The 22,293-nt window shown below is 42.8% G+C and overlaps 1 protein-coding gene across 3 annotated transcripts in view; it reads right to left on the bottom strand.

Moving 5' to 3' along the window:
• The window catches only part of pard3ba (par-3 family cell polarity regulator beta a), a 143,828-nt gene that overhangs the window by 64,541 nt on the left and 56,994 nt on the right, over window positions 1-22,293 (bottom strand). For all 3 annotated transcript variants that reach the window (XM_071464562.1, XM_071464563.1, XM_071464561.1), the window contains 7 exons: window positions 21,110-21,295; window positions 17,795-17,965; window positions 16,465-16,548; window positions 9,008-9,140; window positions 7,654-7,801; window positions 6,058-6,161; window positions 1,871-1,915 (listed from right to left, as the gene is read on the bottom strand). In XM_071464562.1, the coding sequence (XP_071320663.1) occupies window positions 1,871-1,915; window positions 6,058-6,161; window positions 7,654-7,801; window positions 9,008-9,140; window positions 16,465-16,548; window positions 17,795-17,965; window positions 21,110-21,295 (871 nt within the window). The remainder of the gene's footprint in view (window positions 1-1,870; window positions 1,916-6,057; window positions 6,162-7,653; window positions 7,802-9,007; window positions 9,141-16,464; window positions 16,549-17,794; window positions 17,966-21,109; window positions 21,296-22,293) is intronic.

Consider the following 22,293-nt stretch of genomic DNA (forward strand, 5'->3'; position numbering starts at 1 on the left):
ACACATTAGCTGAGACGTCAACGGGAGAGTAGATTGGGGGGGGGGAAGAAGAAGAAAGGAATGCGGGAGCTGAGAAATGGATCGCTTTATTTATCATGGGCCATATGGGTTATGGGTGCTGATCAGAAATGCCAAGAAAATCATAGCAGGAGAGGGGGGAGGAGGAGGGAGGAGGAGGGGGGAGGAGGGGGGGGTAGGGCGGAGGTGAAGCCATTTGTGGGAATGCTGAGTGTGGGGGATTTGAGGTCAGCAGCGGTGCTCCGGCCATTTGTATTCCACCGGCAACAGGCTTAGTTGGCTGCTGCAGGTGGATTTAAGAGATCGGTGGACGTGTGTGTGTGTGTGTGTGTGTGTGTGCGCGCAACAGAGACACACAGGCAGGGAGGAAGCCAGGCCTGCCTCCTGACATCAGAGCTAAATTGCTGGTCATGGTTCTTTTCTTATGCAAGCCTTGTTGCCATTTTAAAATACAGTGGGTGTGCGAAATGAGATGCAATGTATCCCCGCTGCTGAACTCCGCCGTTCACATCCTGACTTCTGCAGCGCTGCTCGAGGTGGCCAGCTGTCAGCAACGATCTGATTTATATTCATACTGGTGATGCCCAGAACAACCACAGACCGTCTTCCAGCCTTGGCCACTGAGAAGCGATGCTGGAGCAGTTATATCTGACTCAGTGTAAATTCACTGCTGGCCCGTCTGCTCCTATCACAGCACAGGCTGTTCCTTCATACAGACAAGACTCTTTATCTTCAGCGTTGTTGGTTACATTATTGTCCTTTTTTTTTCAGTGGGCTTCACTACAGTCTATTATTTCTCAAATTCAAAACACAATGCAGATCAAGTGACAGCATGCCACTCCCTTTAGATGTGATCACACATGATCACAGAGGCAGTCAGCTGAAATGATGATATTTTTTCACCATGTTTGGTGCTAAGCTTTTATTTCTGTGTTCCAGCTCCAGTATGGATTCCTCTGTGTGATGTCTTTTTTTTTTACTGACATCTGAATTTAGCTGTTTTCAGGCATGGAATACATAACATTGCTGGGTTCAACTACTGCAGCTGCTTCTTCTCATTCAGACATCCATTATATAAATATTCCATACAGCTTTATTCAGACGTGACAGGACTTTTATGGAGAATTTGGCATTGAGGGGGGGTGATGTTAAAGTGGCGCAGTTAGCATTTGTGCCATATTAGAAGTTTTACTGAAATGTTAGCAGGTCTGATGGGAGTCAGATTGCCATCACGGCTTTAATGTAAAAGGTGCTTATTCAGACATGAGACTGACATGTTAAACTGCTGTCGTGTTTCTGCAGCATGTGGTCGGGGTTGTTCCTGCAGACACAAATGTAAAGTGCATCAGTTCTTGAAAGTGAGCTGGAGCTACAGCCACTCTTTGAAGCACTACTGTGTAATGTCACTCAGTAAAAGAAAATAGCAAAAGTGACTTTATATTTCACCATTTACCAGGCTCTTCTCAAATAAAACAAGGCGGAACTGAGTGTGGAGGAATAACTGAAGCGGATGCCATTGTAATGCAATACGGCTGCTGTCAGCTGGGTGAGGATTGAGAACTGTGAGCCCGCTGACCTGGACGGCTATAAAGCAGCGAGAGCTCAGACACTAAGTGCTTCACAACTCAACTTTGTCAGCCAGGGAGAGGAGGGAATGGGAGGAGAAAGAAAATGAAGCAAGAAGAAATGTTGAAGAGAAAAAAAAAACAGAGAAAAATGAGAATCTTTACACAGTAGGTTCATTTGTTTTTCAACTGTTAAACTGTGCAGGTCAGGAGGGGGGATCAGTGGGTCAGAAACAAAAGAGGAGAATGTTTTCCCTGCGTGTGTTTTCATTGTATCACATGCTCACCTTTCTTCTGCCCAACCAGTGATCCCACGTTGCTCTCATCAGCCACTGAAACACACAAAAAAAAAAAAAACACACATTAAAGGCCACATGTTATTAGTTTCCATACACACTAACACAGACCAGAATATATGTCGCCCAGTGTTTTGTGTGGCTTTTTAACTGGTTACACTGGTGCTGGCACGTGCTGTAAATGACTCCCTGCAGTAGTATCACACAGAGAGGGACGAGGACAAAATGACACAGACTGAAAGAGGAAATGAAAAAGAAGCAGAAATATAAGAAAACCAGAAGAAAGGAAGATATTAAGACAGTGAGAGAGAATGAGAACAGATAGGGGAGAGACAATGAGAGAGATAATAAAGGGAGGAAGAAGAAAACAAGGAGAAACCCCCACCAACACTTAATCTAACTAAACAGGATTTGCGGTTGGCCAGCGGTAGCCGCCACAGGCGGTGCACCATGGGATACAATAATAGGTTTTCATTACGCTGCTATTTTTCTTAAATAATCCTTTTCATTTTTTATGAGGTCAATTTTCTCAGCGGACAGATGGAAGGGGGAGGAAGAAAATGAGAGGAAGGGAGAATATTAGAGGGTAGACCGTAAAATGATAAACAGTGGGGAGAGAGAGAGCAAGAAGTGAGAGATGAAGGGTGATAGGGTGCATTGGGCAAAACAGAGGCTGAAAAAAATAATAATAATACAACCAGCGAGACTAAGCTTCATAAAAATCCTGCAGAGACACATCTGCAATAAGACAAAGCAACAGAAATACCTTTCTTGTGCACATGTGCCAGATAAAATAAAAATTAAATACTTTCAAAGTTTGGAAAAGAACTATTCCAGGCCACATGACCCTGCCAGATAATAAAAGCTTCCTTTTCTGTGGAGGAAAGATAAAAGTCTGCATGGCCAGCAGCCAAGTTTGTCTCCTGCTGCCACAGTGGAAGGCTAAAATGTAAAATCCCTCTTTTAACCTCCAGTCAGCTGCCTTATAGTGTTATATGTATTTATTCTATCACTGGATAACTTAACTAAAAACCTGCACAGGTATGCTATTATATCATGTATGAGGTAGGGAAACAGAAGGATGGAGGGAGAGAGTACAAAGAAATGACACAAGAAAAACAGCAAAAAGTTACTGGAGAAAGTGTAGGAAATGACTGTGAGAGAGAGAAAGAAAGGAAACATCAAAGACTGAAACAGGAATGACAGGAGAGAGAGAGCAGGGGAGACAGAGGGTACAACTGTAAAAGAGATGGTGTGAGGAGAAGACAGATTCAGAGAGAGAGAGAGAGGGAGTCCAGCTGTTGGATCTGTTTTTCAGGGGTTATGCTTCACACCCAGATTTGACCTCCTGGCCTCTGAAATGTTGAAAGTCTGGCTCACACTGGCCATGGATCCAAACTGTTCATCTATTTCACATGATGACCTCAATACTGCTGCGAGGATCATTTCACCATGTGACATAATGCTACATCTCTTTGCCCGCTCTTTCAAACTGGACCAACTTCATCAAGGAAACTTTGAAATCGAACCCTGCTTTTGATGCCATCTATGGTCGGCAGTTTTTCTGAACCAGCCATTCAACGTCTTTAGATACAGTGATTATCTCTCTATGTAGTAGTTTTTATTGGTGGTAGTGGAATCCAACATTCCCACACTAGATTCAGTTTAACTTCCCAAGCACAAGGAAATCACTGAAAAAGACACAAGCATGTAATCCAGCACAATTAAGCTCATTGATATCAGCCTGACTGTTCAGTGTTCGCTCTCTTTATGCCCTACCAGAGCTGTATTAAATGGCTGCTTCACATTAAAAACATTCCAATGGGGAAAAACAGAGTGGCTTTTATTGTGAAATACAGTGAACTCCAAAAGTCTGAGATCACTTTTGGACTGACCACGAAAAAGCTTCTATGAAACAAGGCAATCATCTTTTGAAGCCTGTTTTTTTTTGTCTGTGGATCATTTTTAATTTACACACTCCACCAGGTGAACTAGCAGGTGTCCCGACTGTCATTATTATTGACCGACCCTTATTAAAGCAGGGAGAGTTTGTTTAAACGGATACACTATTTGCTCTTCCCTTGTATTTGTATTGCATTTCTGTGACTCAACAAGTGTTTGCTATGGTACTAAACTGCATTTGCTGTTACCACGGTAACCACAGGTGTCACCAAATCAACTAATACATGACACTGGGTGAGGGAGCTGTTGTGCATTAATTAATTAACATGTCAACAAAAAAACAACATGTTTGGAGCTGATGAATGAAATGAAGTCAAGTAGAGCTTTATATTCAATGACTTGCTATTTTTTTTTTTTTTTTTTAATTCACCCTGAGTCACTACAAAGTGTATGGGCTGCACGACTCCTAAAAGGTTTGATGTTTCAATACACTTTGAGCAACTTAAAACAAATCCATACAGACCATTTCCCAAAGTAGGCTACAGCTTTTTAGACTGATAAAAGCATCAGTTTCCATTATTGCTGATTCAGTGAGAAAGAAAACTGCTGAATCACTGTCAGACTTTGGGAAATGGGAGGAGAATTCCCTTCTTTCTGGTGCTTTCAGGTGCTTGTGGTACAGCAGGAAAAACTGATTCATCATCCTTTGGAGGAAGGCCACACCACTTTGGTGAGACTCTGAAAATTCAGAGTTTGGTGCAGCTATAATGTCAGAGACTCCACTATTCATCTCAGCATGAGCGGGCGGTGTGTGTGTGTGTGGATTTCTGTGTGCGAGTGAAAGCTCTGAGTCAACAGACTATTTGCTAAGGCATGCAAGGTCAAGAAAAGCGGCTCACCTCTTTCTGTCAAGTGTTTAATAAAAGCCGAAGCTGCTCTGCTTTGCTGGAAACGCTCAGATACGTGTGATCATAAAGACCGACATGTGGGAAACTTACCGGGATAAAGAAAAAAAAAAAGCATTTTGAAAAAAAGGTTTTTTTAAATAAAAACAGGGTCAGCATCTGAGGTTTTGTATATGTTCAGAGCGCCTGCCACCTTTACACATGTACACACACTCACACACACACACACAGTGCTCTGCTAAACACCTTGTTACAGCCCTGGGCACTTTGGAGAGAGAAGCGATGAATATAGAACCAAAAAAAGAAAAAAGAGAAATGGAAATGGAGGATGGCCAGAGATGGAGACACAGAGGGGAGACAGATAGTGGTGGGTATTGGAGTGGGTCCTCAGTGGGATAGAGCCCAAAGAGTGTGTGTGTGTGTGTGTGTGTGTGTGTGTGTGTGTGTGTGTGTGTGCGTGCGTGCACGGGCGCGTGTGCAGACCACCCTTGTCCATAATGAAAGCCAATCAGCTTGGGTGGCAGAGGCGTGTGCTGCAGGAAGAAAGCCAATCCACTGAACCTAATGAACCGGGATTGGAAATCAGAAGAGGGGCAGAGAAGAAAGAGAGAGAGATAGAGGAGAGCAAGAGCAATGAACTCATCGGCTTTTGTTCGAGAAAGAAAGTCCTGAGAGGGAAGAGGGAGATAAACAAAAATGGAGGGATTGCAGAAATAAATAGTTTGATGAGGAGAAGAGAGGGAAAGAAAGAGATCTCATCTTTGTCCAGAAAACCGGAGTAAAGAGAAAATTGAAGAAAAGTAGAAGAAAAGGAGAAAAGTAAGATAAGGAAAGATGAAAAGATTGGGGAGAAAAGAGGAGAGGAGAGAAGGTGGGGTCAGCTCGGGTTAATACGAGGAAATAAGCCCCTTCGTTCTCGCCTTCCACGCACACAGCAAGCCGTGAGATTGGAAACCTGACGCCTTTCATTCGCACACAAACAGAAAGGACACACACAGATGTGTACACACACACCACGCGTGTTCACCCCGTCTACTGGAAAGCCCCTGGGTTTAGGAGTTCAGGAGGTCAAATCCCCTCAGGCCGGGGATAATGGGAGAGGGCTACATATCACAACAAAGAAATGTACTGATAAGAGCCATGTGATCACTGTTGTGGTTGTGTCTGTGTGTGTGTGTGTGTGTGTGTAGTCTAGCTCCATGATTAGTCTCATATGTTTGGCTGGTTTGTGATGGTTGAGACAACAATGTTTTGTATGTTTTTGCCCCAGAAAATGTATTCAATCAATCGTAGTCTGGTGAGAAGTCAAATAACAGCTTCTTTCATTGATCCAGGGTGTTTGTGTGTGTGTGTATGTGTGTGTGAGCTCACCCATGTCCATGCTCTTGGACGCCCTGTTGCGGGGTATGTTGTCCTTGTCATCGGCCAGTTGGCTGTAGAAAGCTGCAGCCGTGTGGGACGGCACCTGAAACCCGCTGCAGAACAACAGTTAACGAGTTAGACTCAGTCCATCGATTCATCAGTATTTACTCGTGAATCTGTGCAGCCAACAGTAAAAAAAAAACCAAAGTGACTTGTTGGTTACATCACCATAACAAGGAAGAGTAAATTTAATTTAAGTTCACAAACACATACAGACTACAGATCATTGAATTTCCTCTTTTCCAGATGGCGTGATTCAGCGGAACAATAGCGTGCCCTGTCTCCAGTATATTTACAGTATATTGCTGCCAGATTCTGACTCTGACCACATGAGATGCTGTACACACACATTTCAGATTTTCAGACACACTCATTCAGAAGACTGTTGACACACTTTCTACCAGCTCCTTTACTAGACTGTACATGGTGAGGATTTTAGTGACTGGACCGACTCTGATGATGTGTTTCACAGTTTGCATGACGCAGAAACACTGATGACTCATCACAGCCGAGCTCCCACAATAATCTGGGCATCAAATTTAGGGAGCCTGCAGCGAACTGCAAGACTTGTATCTGTGTATCCCAGCTCCAGACTTCACATTAACTCTGAACAGGTTTTGGGTTTGTTTTATGTTCACACTGGGAATTAAGAAGACTAAAAAGTTTTTGAGTTGTTGATGCACAATATTGTCCCATGGTGCATTGCACAAAGAAAGGGGAGGAGCTGCTTACAACTGGACAAAAATAAAACAATAGTTGGCGGTGAGGCAGTTCTGGGATTTCAACAGAAAAGAAAAAATAATCATTAGATGTTTTGAAAAACATGTTTATGTCTATTTGTGAAAGTTGCAGTTTGATTCCTTGTTAGAATAAACCTGTAAAGTATATCCGTTTTTTGTCTACCTACTAGAAAAAACACTATACTATATAGTATATACTATATGGAATTAGAATTGAGACATTGCATTTCTTGTTTGTTATTTACAGTACAGAGGTACTTTCCAAACTATCTGCTGCCATAAGAGGACATATTTCCGTCATATTTACATATAATTTTGTCACAAGATTTTACAGACCTGCTGCTTAAAACATCATGAAATCAATCCATTCATTTCCGAAAAGTTGAACTTTTAAGGATATTCAACACCATATCATCATATCTGATTATATATTTTCTTCACACATAAACCCAGTGAAGCTCATTTCACATACACTGTCTGTGGAGCAGCATAGTTACACAAGTATCATGGCTTTTTCTAAGCCTTCAAACTCCAACCACATTAACTCTGGGTTGCTATCATCATCATTACTTATGCATAATACAAATAGGCTATAGCGATTAGACCGTATAGTCTAAATAATGCATATGAGTTGTAATATTGAGTGTAATGACTCCTCTTTATCTCATAACACAGCGACCCAAATTAAGAGTGCCATTAGAATATAATAACTTTGGCCCTGTGTGTAGTTTAATAGAGTGCTGATGGCGCAGTGTACTGTACATTATGTGTGTATGGTCTGAGGGGAAGAGTGGGGGGGGGGCACCTGTGATGTGGGGGGATTAGTGGCAAGTTTCTATTCATTTCCTCCACAGCGCCGGGGGAGGGTGGCGGGGGGAAGCCGTCTTCCAACTCCTCATCCTCGTTGCCGTAGTGACCGGAGCTGCCATTAGTGGTCGCAGCGGGATGCGGGGCTGAGGAGAAACAAAACATTCAGACAGAAGAAGAAAAAAAAACAAAAACAAATACCTTTTTGTTTGTCAGGAGAGAATCAAAGAAAGATGTTAACATTTTTGTCAATTCTAACACATTTTCACTCACATTTGTTTCTTAATATTGTTTATTATTCATATTGATCGGCTGTGACAAGACAATGCGCACATGTTTAAATACAGACACAATGAAAATCACTGTGCTCTTCATGTGAGGATCAATACTGTCAATACAGAGCTTAGCGGGGTCAGACATTCAGAAAGCACAAGCTCAACATCAGAGACACACACATACACACACAAAAAAATATTCGTTTCCACACAGAAGCCTAATTCTAACTTCCTTGCAGCTCTTACTGCAACATTTCCATTAACTGTAAAATCTGACAGCGCAACTCTAAAGCCTTTGTGTTAACACCCCCCCCCCCCCCCCCCCCCGGTACAAAATGACTGTAACTGTACTGCCGCTCCAGCCTGATGGAGAACTGACAGAGCCTCAGTGAGAGAAGCATCTCCAGCTCCCTGCATCCCAGGGGGTGATGGGAGGAGGAGGGAGACGAGGGAGAGAGATAAAGAATGAATTTAAAACAGTTTGTTAGTTGTTTTTTTTTTTTTTCTCCTTTAACACAACAGCACGCCACGCTTGCCGCACAATACCCTGTATGCAAATCTGGCCCACTTAGAAGCCATTTCATCAGCGTAATGATTCCAAGGTCAGATCTTTTGCACATGAAAAGCAAGCATTGCGTTTGGAAAAAACATAGTTAATGACTTTCCTTTCTCCCGCCATAAATATGCAGTGAAAGGAGATATAAAGACAGAGCTTAGAAAAGATGTGACAATTTAGTAACGCAGCACTACAAGAGTGGCTGCTACACTGACCTAAAAAAAAAAAAAAAAATAAGAACAATGTCAGGCGCCTTGGCTGGGTGTCATGCTGTGTAGTGATCGCAAACACACACACACACACACACACACACAAGCATATAAGCACACACACACATACGCTGACAAACATACTGTGTGTGCTCACTCAGTCGCAGATAACATGAGTACACAAACACTCCAAGCCTAATGTTGACTATCTGACAGTTCAAATGGACAAATATTGTGCATTGTCAAGTGTGAGTGTGAGTGTGTGTGTGTGTGTGTGTGTGTGTGTGTGTGGGGTGGGGGCTGTGTGCTCACCACTTCCAGGGTTGTTGTTTGCATAGTTGTTGGCCGTCATTGGAATGTGACTGGCTGTATTCATGGAGGACTCTGTGTTTGGGGGTCTAGATGGTCCTGAAGGCTTCTGGTAGGCGTCGTGGCCCCTGGGCTCCTGTCAACAGAGAGAGAGATCAAGAGGGGCCATGAAAGTGGTTATTAAAGGTTCAAAAGGAAGAAAATGTTCCAAAGGCAGTCATATTTGTGACTTCTGAAAAATTGATGATGTTGCCTCATACATCAGAGGATGAAAGTTATTTCTCTTATTACCCAGTAGGATTGGACTAATGTCTTTTTTATTTAATTTGTTTACCACATAGCAAACTAGTAACACACCAACCAAGTAACCACAGCGAAACTGGAAATCATAAATCTTAATCCCGGCTGGTTTGATCCACAGTGACCGAACACAATGGAAGAGCCTTAAACATGGAGATGTGTGGGCTGAGAGAAGAGATGACTCATGTATTGGACACTTTTGGTCACTGTCATCCTGTGAACACCACAGCTTCCTCAGTTTGGGCCTGGGTTGTGTCTAATGCAACACGGCCACACACAACCAGCTCTCTCCACACAGGGCTGTCATCTCTGGAACATATTACCAACTGAAGTCAAAATAACTCTAGATTTACAACAAAGGTTCAATCCTGGCTAAAAGCAAAACAGAGCTGTGCCCATTTCTAGGTAACTGTGTCTATTGTTAGTTGCTTTTGTTTGACTATTTGTCTGCTTTTTGTGTTATTGTTGTCTCTTTTTAAACTGTACATCTGTATATTTGCAGCTAATTGTGTCATATTATCAATTGTGTTGTCTGTTTTGTGTTGTTTTGGCTATTGTTGTTGTCTCCCCTTAGACCACACATCACAATCAATGAATTTCAGTGCAGTATTTTACTCTGCTTGTATATTTGCAGTGTTGTAGCGTTTTAATTGAATTGTACATGTAAAGGCACAACTTGGGACAGGAGTCGAGAATTAGATATAAAGCTATAAACTCTTTGTGCAACACACTAGTTTCATAATGCCTGAGAAAGTAAGAAACCAGATTATGAGACTTTGAGAGCATCAGTGGGCTGCGGAGCATAAGCTGAAACACAGATGCAGCCGTGGTTGGGAGGTATAGAAAGAGCCATACTATCAATAACAGGAGGTGCAGTGGCCGTGCTTAAAAAATGATGCAACAATTCAATATTTATGCAACCTTGCACTGAAAAACAGATGGGTAAGCAAATGCTTCTGACTTGGCACAAGAATTATTTGCAGAAACTGGCGTTTGAGCAACTGGTCAGACAGTGAGAAGGACACTGCATCAAGTCGACCTCTAGGGACAGCGTCCAAGAAAAAGACCATTATTCACAAAACCAGTCCAGCATGTTTGCAGTGGACTGAGCCAGGACCACCACGGCACCCGCACAGTGCCAACAGTGAAGCATGGAGGTGGGAGTGTGCTGATATGAGGCTGCATGAGTGCAAAAGATGACATTCAGAGATGGCAGGTTTGTTTGCTCAAATACTGAATGAAAACAGTCTCAAGCGAGAGGAATTTTCTGGCAGATGATCCAAACCACACAGCAAAAAATCACACAGGAGTTTTTAAAGAAGACAAAAAGTGAAAACTATGACCTGGCCAAGTGTGTTCTCTGACATGAATCCAATAGAAGCTTTGGAGGATTTTCAAGCGGTAGAACAACAAAACCCCTCCGGCGAAGAGCAGCTAAAAAGAATCATCTGTGAAAAGCAGCAGAACATCTCTCCACAGACTCATCCACACTGAGGAGGATCGCATCTGTCTTCAAAAATAAAAGCAGATGTACGAAAATAACTGACTTTTGTTGCAGCTGGTTCTTAAACTTTGACCTTTTTATTCTAATTCAATGAGTTAAACATTTCTGTTTTTCAAATTAATTGTTGGGCTTTGCCTAAAAACAAATAAAACTAAGTTAAAAGGACAGGATTTGTAAATACTTAACAGTTTAGTGATACTAACCAGGGCTGTAGTCAGGTGTATACTGTACATCCCTGATGCAATGGTGGTTCAGTATCAGAGGATGTTAATAGTAGTTTAGCTACTGAATCCAGTACATATCTACCATCTATTGCTTTCATAACACAAACAAATTGGGGCAGCAGATTTCACACCAGCCAACATGAACCAAACAAACCAGCATATGCACAGGGAGTGAAAGCATCCTCACAGATAAGCTTTATGAACGGGAATCAAATGACACTGACAAAATAGTGTTTAATCTACAGTACAGACTAGCAAAGATTTTCATCACACGGTATCTTCTGTTCTGCATTAATATCACAGGTGGATTAACTTCTGATGAAGTCAAACCTGACATTTCTTTGAGTTTAGCAGTTTCGTCCAACATACATCTACTCTGTGAAAAAGGAGGATTTTACATTAATTTTGTAGTAGTACATCCTGCAACCAATCAATTATGATTCACCTCAGATAAGCGACACAGGAGCAGAGCTTTGAGGAAATATGAGCAGATTTAGAACAAACCTCTGAGGATTTTGACTCGGCGCGCAGTGTGGGTGATGAACAAAATATCACAAAATAGTCTGGTTGATGGTAATTGGGAAAGAAATATGTCATTTCTTCTGACTTTTTAAGATCAAATCTAAATCTTTAGCCAGGAAGGAGGAAAATATATATGTACTCTCGGAATAAATTACAAGAATGGTCCATTGGTTTAAAATCGCTAAAATAACCAGAGCATGGAGTCGGAAATGAAGAAAATAGTATAAATATATATATATTTTTGATTCATCCTTGGTAATCCTTCAGAAAAATGGTTTCAACACAAATAACTGGTGAAAAAAAAGGCAACTCTCTTCATGTGCACAATTGAAAACACAGTAATTAAGATAATCCTGAGTGCACTGACAGACATGTTATCGAAGAGCCATCCAGCACTACAAAGGACCCCCACCCCACAGATGGAGATAGGGACTGGCAGTGCTGGTGGGAATCGGTGCTGGTGGAGGATGAAAGAAGCCTTTTCTGGTCAAAGAGACGGGAGCTACAGCTGTCACACACACACACACACACACACAACGAGCAAAAACAGACACACACCTACAACACTGTAATGAACACAATAATGAAAGGTGTACCCATAGCTTCCTCATTTCAAAGCAGTGGGTGGGGTGTATTCACAATGTCATGGAGTCCCTGGGGAATCATTAGTATCTGCCATACATCTTAATATGTCACCACATCACAGCTGTCAATCACTTGGAGCTCATATATGTGCGTTGTGTGCATTTGCAGACTTGAGTTATGACAGCTCTTCTGCATATGTTAGTGCCACACAAATCACATCATAGCCTCCATCAATCCATCCCTCCCTCCGTCCATCTATCCGTCCGTCCATCCATCCATCCATCCTTCAGCCTCCGCAAACTGACAGTTCGCCTGAGGCTTTTGAAGCAGCCTGGCAGACAGGCAGTCAGATATCTTAATCCCACAACAATAAGTAAACAGGAGGGGGGTCCATCTATCCAGCCAGCACCAACCTACAGCTGCATACAATGGGCTCCAGAGAGGCTTAGCCCTGCCGCACCCGAATGTGTCACCCACCCCACCCACACATCACTCGGCTTGGGATGGAGAGCAAAGAACAAACACAGCGTTGTTTGGTTTTCATTTTTTGGTTTTTAATTTGAGAGTTTGAGAGTTGCCATCTAATATTATTAATATCTATCTTTTTAGGTTTTCCTGTGTGTTAGTCTCACTTACTCTTCATCTTTCTACTTATCGATGTTCAGTTACCTGTCCAGTAACCTGACTGAAAGCTGCTGTACGAATAAAGTTTGATGTAACAATTGATATTCAAGCTGTCCCTGCTTAATGCTCCGATTATGTTTCATTAGGGACGTTATTGTGGCAGTCAAAAGAGGATAAAAGGAGGGATAAAGAGAAAAAGAGACAAGCTGTTATCATCTCACTCTGCAGCAAAATTCATGAAAGTGTTTAAACGTTTGCCAAAAATAACATGTGACTTTCCATCACGTGTGGGGGCAGCTAAACAGTTTAAATCCTGCTTTTAAGAACTGGTTGAGATGGAGTAGATTGTTCATGGTCTTTAGTGTTTGAAAATGATTTAAAGCTCTTATCCATAACAAAAAAGATACACCAAGTAATGCTTGAGTGCACCAAATACCAGTTGTACAATATGACATGCATAAGAGCAACTATTACGCAGTTTTCCATTAAACTTTTCCAATCAAATATATTGAAACAGCAAGCTGCTATGTGAGGCTGAGCTTTGACCTATATGGTAATGTCCGAATGCTAACATGCTCACGACCACAATACTGACATTGAATGTGTGCAGTTTGTTCACCATCGTCTTAGTTTAGTGTGCTAGCATGCTAACATTTGCTCATTAGAACACAAATTATAAGAGAGACTGATGGGAACTGGTCATGAACCAAAGTACTGGCTGAATCAAAACCTCGACCTGATGATTGCACCAGGAGAAACATTTATTACTTTTCATCCTGCGGGAAATGAGAAACGTCTTGGGACCATGAATGTCTGTACCAAATTTCATGGCAATCCATCTGAGATATTTCAGTCTAGACCGAAACTAACATCTCTAGAGCCACACTTAGAAAAACGACTACCACTATTACTTGAATGGAAAATTACTGTCTTTATGGATCTCTTACTGACCTAAATTTACTCATAGCACCAATGTCAATTAATTGTCTGAATCCCATATAGATACACTGAGAATACAGCAACCAAAAACATCTGACCAGACTGTGATTAATCAAAAACCTGAGACTCTAGTTTCTTGTTGTATTTTAAACAAAGAAAATATTCATTACATTATAAAGGTAAATGAGGCGATTTCATCTCGATTAGGATTTAGGGTTATACTATCCAGCCCGAATGGAAAGGAAGCTCTAGACAGAGATAGGAGAAAAGAGTGACGCAGACGGGCTCTGGGAGCTTCACTCTAGGGAGCGCTTGTTTTATCACACTGCCCCACGGTGTGACCAGACTGGCTGTTCGGTGATGAGAGGAGGACTATGCAGATACATAGTGAACTTTGCACTGGGTTTGATAGCATTTACCCACAGGCTTGGATGACTAAAACACACACACGCTGATGGCAGTGAAGCGTAGATGAGATGGAAATGCCACAATGGGCAGGTCAATGGCGGTCGACCCTCTCACCCTCCTATTTTTACTCCCTCTGTCATGCACACACACACATCGTCACTAAGCTTTAACTGCTGTGAAACGTCTTTTTTAAGCTTGTGAAGTAATCAGTCATGGTTCAACGTGGAGCTGAATAGACTGACTTGACTAAGAAACAGCTATTTTTCGCCATCTGTCATGCTTGATATCTCCATCAGTCCGTCCATCCAGGATTTTGCGCAGCTTTGTGCAAGGTGAACACGATTTCTTGTGTGACTTTGTGAGTGATTCTAATGTCGCTCGCACATTTACCGCAAGGGATTAAAGAAACAGCCACAGCACAGCAATTTTTTTTTTTTTTGGGACATAAGACGTGCATGGGAACTGTTTTTTTTTTTTTCTAACAGCACTTCAACACAAAAGAGACAGAGATAAAAATAAGCAAAGGTTAACACGATGCATGCAGTCTGATTTTTATCACATTTATCACATCTGAAAGGGAATGTTTCACTGCTACATGGAGCATTCGTGAATACTGATTCCACTCCTGTGTCAGTTTTCATTAGGAGCTCCAGAAATATGTTCATTATTCTATATTGCTGTGAGTGTTTGACTCTTGGTGTAACTTTTAATTCACAATTCTATGTGCAAAGAATGAATCCTGACTGGATGTGGTGTATCTAAATGCTTTCCTAGTGGGGATTTTGCGTTGTTTGGCTTTTATAAAACATGTCCTGGTATGTGCTCGGGGTGAGTGACAAGGAATAGAGAAAAGGCAGAAAAGCTGAGGCCAAAACAGAGGGAGCAGGGACCCAAATGTCATTTAATAAACAAGCAGTGAAGCAAAGGAAAAGGCAGCTGCTGAAAACCCAACAGAGAAACAGACATAGACAGGCATGCAGGAGACTTCAGATTGGCTTTATTTAACAGAGGAGAAAGAGGCAGGTGAGGCAGGAAAGCAAGAGTACATTCCCTTTTAAAAAAAATATGGAAATTAAAAAGGAAAAATTAATACAAAACTTTACACAAATAGACAAAACAGGAAGGAGCACAGTCAGCCTTTACAGTGTGTAGACAAGCCAGTGGTTTGAAGAGAAACTATGAAAAAATAATCAGAGTCGCAGCTAATTTTAGTGAGTTAAAACCAATGTGACAGAAAGGAGATTGTACACAGTGAAGAATTTAGTATTGCACTGATTTTATGGATAATATTTTAGAAAGAGAGCGAAAAGTTGTGACAGTTAGTGGTGTTGCCAGAGGGAAAGCTCTCAGCCAGATTAATATGCTTCCACATCATCAATCACTAAAAACTGTGACTGAGGAAAAAGTGAAAGAGTGACAGTTTTCTTCATCATTTCATTTCAACATAACAGAGCAGCAGCCATTCAGGATGTTATAGAGCCTAGGAATGATAAAAGGGATCTTTCTGCCCTCATTTTAATTCAAGTCTTTTGCTTTATCCTAATTTTAATTGATTAGTTTTATAATTACAAATATGCTCTTTTAAATATAAACAGTGACACACACACTCTGTGTCAGAGCCCACCAGACACCCGGAGGTGGTGCTGTCTGGTGAGAGCCCGGTTGTGTGCGTAGTTATGTGAGTGTGTGTCTTCATACATTCTGTTTGTGCGACTGCGGCTGTGGGTGGGTATCCTGCTGTGTGCGGGCGGGTCTCCGTACATCTGCCCCGCCATGGCTCTAATGTTTTCAGTGTAGCAGCTGCTCTGGGAGCTGTCTTGGCTGTGGATGGCATCCAGTGTGCGGCTGCGTGCGTGCCTGGGCCTGCAGCCCTGCGTGTTGCCCTGAGCGTCAACAAACGTGTGGCCGTGTGTGTTATCGAGCGCGGTGTGACCCTGCGCGTCTGCAAGCGTTCGGCCGCGTCTGTGTCCCTGCGTGCAGCCATATTCGTACCTTTCCCTGTTTAAGTTCCCCTGTGTGGGTCTGTTTAAGCTGCTCAGCGTCTGGCTGTGAGACACAAACCCAAACTCGTACCTCGTACTTGGTCTGTGCACATCACTTTGTGCACCCCCCCCTTCGTCATCACTGTATTCTATATCCCTTTGTGTGAAGCCAAATGTGTAACCACTACATCTCTCCCTTTGGTTGAACCCATAGGTGTATCTGGTGTGCGTCTCCCCCGGCCGCTGTGCATAACGCTGCCTGTGGCTGTGAGGCAGCGGCTCGGACGCTCGCCTCCTGAGTCCGGGGAGGAGGGAGGAGGAGCGGCGAGGCAGAGGTGGCTGCTGCTGGTGGCAGGCGTCACCCACTCGTACCTGATTGCTGAAGCCTGTTTGGGCGTTGGACTGCTGGCTGGTGGGGAAAGATGTCGCTGTGTTTGGAGGGTTGGCACTGCCCATCTGTGGAGAGAAAAAATAAAAAATAAAAATTGAAGAAACTTTTGGATATGAACTTGTAGACAGAGCGACGGAAGCTTCTCCAGTTGTTCTCTGAGCCGTGAAACTGTTTTCATCCTTTGCAACAGTCACTGTTGCGTCAATTAACAACCACACGCCTTATCAAAGAGCTCCTGAATAGGAAACTGAGCTGTTACCTGCTTCTTCTTGATAAAGTGTCAACTTAATCTTAAAACTGTTAAATCACCAGCTTAACACCTAAACAAATCATACAAGCATGACAGTCACTGTCACAAAAGGAGCCTTTACTCTGATGTTTTCATTATTTTTATCCAACTGTGTTTAAATTTGTGAGAAGAAGGAGATACTTTACCAATCTCCACTACAATAACTCCACTGAAGGCCCTCTGAATGCTGGGAACAGTACGAACAGCTTGAACCGGATCCACGTTTAGTTCAGCTGCTTACAGCCTATACTTTTCTTTTTCTGATCATAACAGGGGAGAGAAATGATCCCAATGCGAATGATATGTGTCAATGATTTGGCTGTCAGCTACTTATGAATAATCTTTGCACATATCAGGCCGCACGTAAGGATTTCATAATGCATAAGCACTCATAAATGTTTCATGGAACCAAATTCATCTAACCAAACTCTGGGAATCTAAAATTTTTAACATGATGCCCCACATCCACCGAAGCTTCAAAAGCAAAGCAGTAAATAACTGGGATATAGCCCTTCATTAAAGGAAGTCTAACATCATTTATAGGTTTTTGAATCTATCAACTTGAGACTCACATTGTTTGGTATAAAAAATAAGAGTGCAACTGATACAATTTCAAATCACAGAGGACTCTCTTAATATTAGAGGTTCCTGATTTCTACATGAATATGGGACGGGTGTTGGAAGACAAACAAGATTTTAAAATGAAGCGACACTTAATATTCACATGTGCTGCACTTTAACAAGCACATTCTGCCAATTCATTTCTGAACTGTAAGCAGATACACTCAGGGTTCCTGCCGTTATCATCTTCCCCGTCTTTTCTGAGACTTTCCAAAATTAAGCCCTTCCATGACCTAAAAATGTCACTCCCTTCTGTTAATGTTGTTTCTCAAATAGCAGGGGTTTGATTTCCAATCCAGATGGGTAGAAAATCAAATGTGAAACATATACAAGCTTTCCCTGACTGGAGTACACCCCCCCCAATCTCCCAGAAACCTTTACAGCAGGTTAAAATGCGATACCTGCTGTGCCTGTCTGGGTGCTCGGAGCACCACAAGCTGGATGGTGCCCCGGGCATTTCCCTCTGACGACATGGAGCGTCTTAGTGTCTCCATGGCAGCGTGGTTGGAGCGTCCGAGCAGCGATTCTCCGTTTACTGCTATCAGCTGGTCGTTCACGCTCAAGCGGCCGTCCTGTTGGGGAGAGATGACCACGAGGGGGTTACTAGCATCTGAATAAAGCAATAAGCCTTAAGTCAGCTTACCTGGCACAGACTTTAGGAGAAGTATGACATAAGCTTTTCAAAATAAAGGTCATATTTTATTCTCATTTCATCTAAATCAGTATCATAGAAAATACAGCTGTGAGAGGCATTTTGAGGACGCTCTTGTTTGGTCATGTCACTTACAAAAGCCTTACAAGTAATAACTGAAATGCTTGAGTGGAAAAAAAGAAATGCAAATCATATGTAAAATAATACACATCAGACTGGTCACCAATTAAAAAGTTTTAGCAGAAGAGAAATTGGGAGAGGTGTGAAATGTAAGAGAGAGAGAGAGTAAGAGAGAAGGACAAAGAGAGTAGAAAATGGAAGAATGGGGAAGGCAAGAAAATTGTAGAGTTAGCGATCTACTGAGAGTGAGAGAGCCATGATAAATACATAGAGCAGCTAATGGAATAGCCTCCGTGGGCACTAAATCACTTCTAAGTGTTTTAAATAGCAGCCTCTTTTAGAGAGGCAACATACAATGGTGCCCTGGAGGGAGAGAGAGCGGACGAGCGAACAAGAGAGGGAGAGAGAGAGAGAGAGAGAGAGAGCGAAAGAGAGAGGGAGAGGGAGAGAGAGAGAGAGAGAGAGAGAAAGAGAGGGGGAAATGAGGAAAGCAATGAAAAGGGTAAAATGAAAAAAAATTACAAAATGAAGACACTGACACAAAAACACACACACACACACACACACACTAAAGACTCTCTCAGTGTGTGTGGATGATCAGTCCATTATGGTCAGTGCTGCCCTTTGACCCCATCTCATTAACAAGGCAGCGCCTGGCCTGACCTCGAATGCAGACTGGGACGGCACCAGACACACACACACACACACACACATTTTTTGTTGCTGCCTCAAATCCAAAGGATGTCATCAAAAATTGATGTTCATGCCAAAATCAGTGGGTGTCTGTGATATTGCCTATTAATTTCTTCATTCTCCATGTAAGCAGCAGCAGCAGCACACTACATGTAATTTTAATTTGTTTTCTTTAGCAGACTCTTTGAAACGATCATATGACAGGATCAGGGATAAAGTCAAAGAACATTTTTTTATATAATTGAGGCCCCGGGCCCTGACAGCAGCCAAAACTCTTTAATGGAAATAGGTTAGATCTCTCTGTGACTCTTCCTCATCTCCTCCCTCTTTTTGCCTGCTGTGTGACCGTGTGTGTGATGTGCCTGTGTGTCTGTGTCAGTCAGACTCAGGGGACGCCTGGGTTCCCTCCTCTGTTCGGGCCTGGCGCTGCAAAGTCTCATCAGGCTCCTTAGCTGCTTTTCATTAGGATGCATCAACATTGGGGAGGAGGCACACACACACACACACACAGACATGCACACCCTCATGTATTGAGTTCCTGCTGAGTGTCTCCACTTTTCAATTTTCTCTTTCTCCTCTTATTCCGCCTCTTTCCATCTCTCTATTGTTCGATCCCGCTCATTTCTTCCCTCTTATATTCCCTCCCTTCACCCGCTGTCTTCCTTCAATGGGCTTCCTCCCTCCCTCGCTACTGTCTGTCTCTCCTCCTTCATGTCTTTCTTCCTCTTATGTGGTATCTTGTCCCAGAAACCCGTTTCACAGCCAGCCGCAGATCTTACTGGGCCGTTCTGGCGGAGCGCTATCCGCATTGGCAGCTGTCTGAAAACTACTTCTGAAGGCGCTGCGGGGAGTTGCTGTCTGGCCACCCTGATCCCAGACCAGCCGTTTATCTACAACACCACACTCGTCTCTGTGCCTCCTCGTCATGATGCGCAGATCTGGGAGCAGAGACGGTGGCAGGAAGAGCTGTGACATGTTGGGAGGGGGGGGGGCAGATATTGAGGCCAAGTGGAAGACTCTCCAAAGTGCTGAAATGGGATGTTTTTTTGGTTTTTTTTCCTGATGCTCTTACAACTTGAAGTGAGTACTGAGTGATACAGATAAGGCGGCTGCAGTGCTGATGTGAAGAGGCCATTTGGGGTCAATGGGGAGTCAAAGGCCGAGGGAAACCCAGCAGAGGGAGGGGCTGCGGCCTCGAAGAAAGACAGGAAATGAGACGGGGAGGCGAGAAGTGCAAAGGAAGAGGAGATAAGAGGAAACATCAGAGAAAGACATCAGAGAGAAGAGGAAAGAGTGCGGATAAAAACAAAGGAATCAAAAATTATAAATCTCCACAACACTCCTGCTTAGCTCCTCACAGACAAAAAAAAAAAACAGTTCTCGATTTGAGTGGTGGTTCTGGATACAGTAATTCAAAGAACCCCTGGTTAGATAAAGTCTAAAGAAACACATACATCTGAAAAAAGAAAGTAATGTGGCTCTGGAAATTCTTATCATTTCTCACGTTTGATTGTTTTTTAAGGAGCTTTTTAAAGCACTCTGTGATGGCAAAAGCCTAATGAGGCATTTTGAGACTATATAAAAACCTTTATATTAAAACATAAGAAGGAGACACACAGAGAAACCACATTTACACATTTTCTAAACATCAATGTCTGAGACTTCATTTATATTATGCTTTTATTTTGTCTCCATCTTTACAAGCAGTCACTGCTGTGGTCTTTTTGCCTTAAAGGACCACATCATATGTACTGTTGATGCCACTCACTATACAGTTTAAAACTGTTGGATGTATTTTTACTTCCATTCCAGGCAGCCACTAGTTTCCATTCATTTTGTACAGTATGAAAATCAATAACTGTTGTATAATCCTTCACAACTACACAGAAACATCACTTAAAAGACTTTTACACCTGAACTAATTCCTCACTGCACAGCAAAACTGTGAGCTCACAACTAATTCAAGTACAACAGGTCAAACCTGAGCAAGGATGCTCAAGTCTGTGAACTGCTGCATGTTTTCAACTGACACTTTGTGTAATAATTTTGCAGTTCGCCCTCATTTCCTCCCCCAAATACGTGTGGCTAACCTGGGAGTGAGTTTGGTGCTGGTGTCAGATTTCAGTAAATAATGTGGGTGAGTGCAATGACATTATTACTGACAGGAAGGGTGGCTAAAACTACAAAATGAGACCCAGGTTATTGTGTTTTGTTTTTTTTGCCCAGGTGACTGTCCATGCGTGTCCTTTACCTTGTAAGCGGCCCCTCCGTGGATGATGGACTTGATGAAGATACCGAGGTCTTCCCCGGTCTCTCTGGACTTGTTGCCCTTCAGGCTGACCCCCAGGCCAGCCGAGCCCGTCTCATTGAGGGGGACCTCGTACATCAGCTGCTCTCTGCCGTCCTCCAACAGCAGACTGTTAGTGCCCTCACCTTTCTGAAATTTAGAAATTGAGACGAATATTCAAGACTTTTTTTTTTTTTTACGTTATGTAAAAAGATGCTATTCCAGACAGGAAAAAGCCTGCTCATACACACACCTAATACCTGCTTTCAGTAATAATAATAGCACCTGTGTATGATTGCTTACGACTGAGGCAGGAGCAGCACATCTAATGCACTGGCTGATAATGCTTGCTCCTACATCACACTGATTATACTCCACACCAAAAACCAGACCAAAAAAAAAAAAAAAGGAGTGAGAAGGAAGGAAACAAATTTTAAGAGTCAGAAGGAAGATGGCTGCGGGGGGGAAAAAAGCAAGTCAGTAAGAGAAAGGAAGAGAGGGAGAGAGGAGCAGGTGTTGTGTACTGGAAAGAGAGATGAAGGTGTAGTGAGGAAAAGAAAAAAAAAAAGCTTCTGCAGAGAGGTTATTCCATTTGGAGATGAAAGGCGCAGACGGAGAGCGAGCCATTTCTAAAGGAAACATAATAACCTTTTCATACCTCCTCCTGGAGCACAGTGGGGGAGGAAGGGGGAGGAAAGAAGAAGAGGAGGAGGAGGAGGTGAGTGGATGGAGGCGCAGAGGAGCATTTAAAAGTAATAACCCATCCCCCGAGGTATAGCCACTTCTCTCATTCACACCCCCCCTCCTCCTCTCCCTCCACAGTCTTTACATTTCAACCTAATCTCTCAATCTTACTGTACCTCTTTCTCAGTTCCTTCTCCTCCTTCTCCCCAGACTCCCTCCATCTCTACCTTCTACAGGTCTCTCTCTCTACATCTCGCACCCACTGCTATTTAATCTGGGGAAAATGACCACAGTGGCGGTGCCGAAAATAAGACGGAGGAGGAGAGAGAGAAAAAAAAAATAAGGCAGCAAAAGAGAAAAGGAGCATGTCTGTCATTAGAGGATGGAGAGAAAGGAAAGAAATGCCAGGTTCAGTCACCCAGGGAAAAGAGGGGCCTGTGGAGGGGGAGGCGCCTCGACACCGC

Source organism: Trachinotus anak, unplaced genomic scaffold, assembly GCF_046630095.1.
Source record: "Trachinotus anak isolate AG129_WGS33_773 ecotype Australia unplaced genomic scaffold, CSIRO_AGI_Tana_v1 ptg000026l, whole genome shotgun sequence".
NCBI lineage: Eukaryota > Metazoa > Chordata > Actinopteri > Carangiformes > Carangidae > Trachinotus > Trachinotus anak.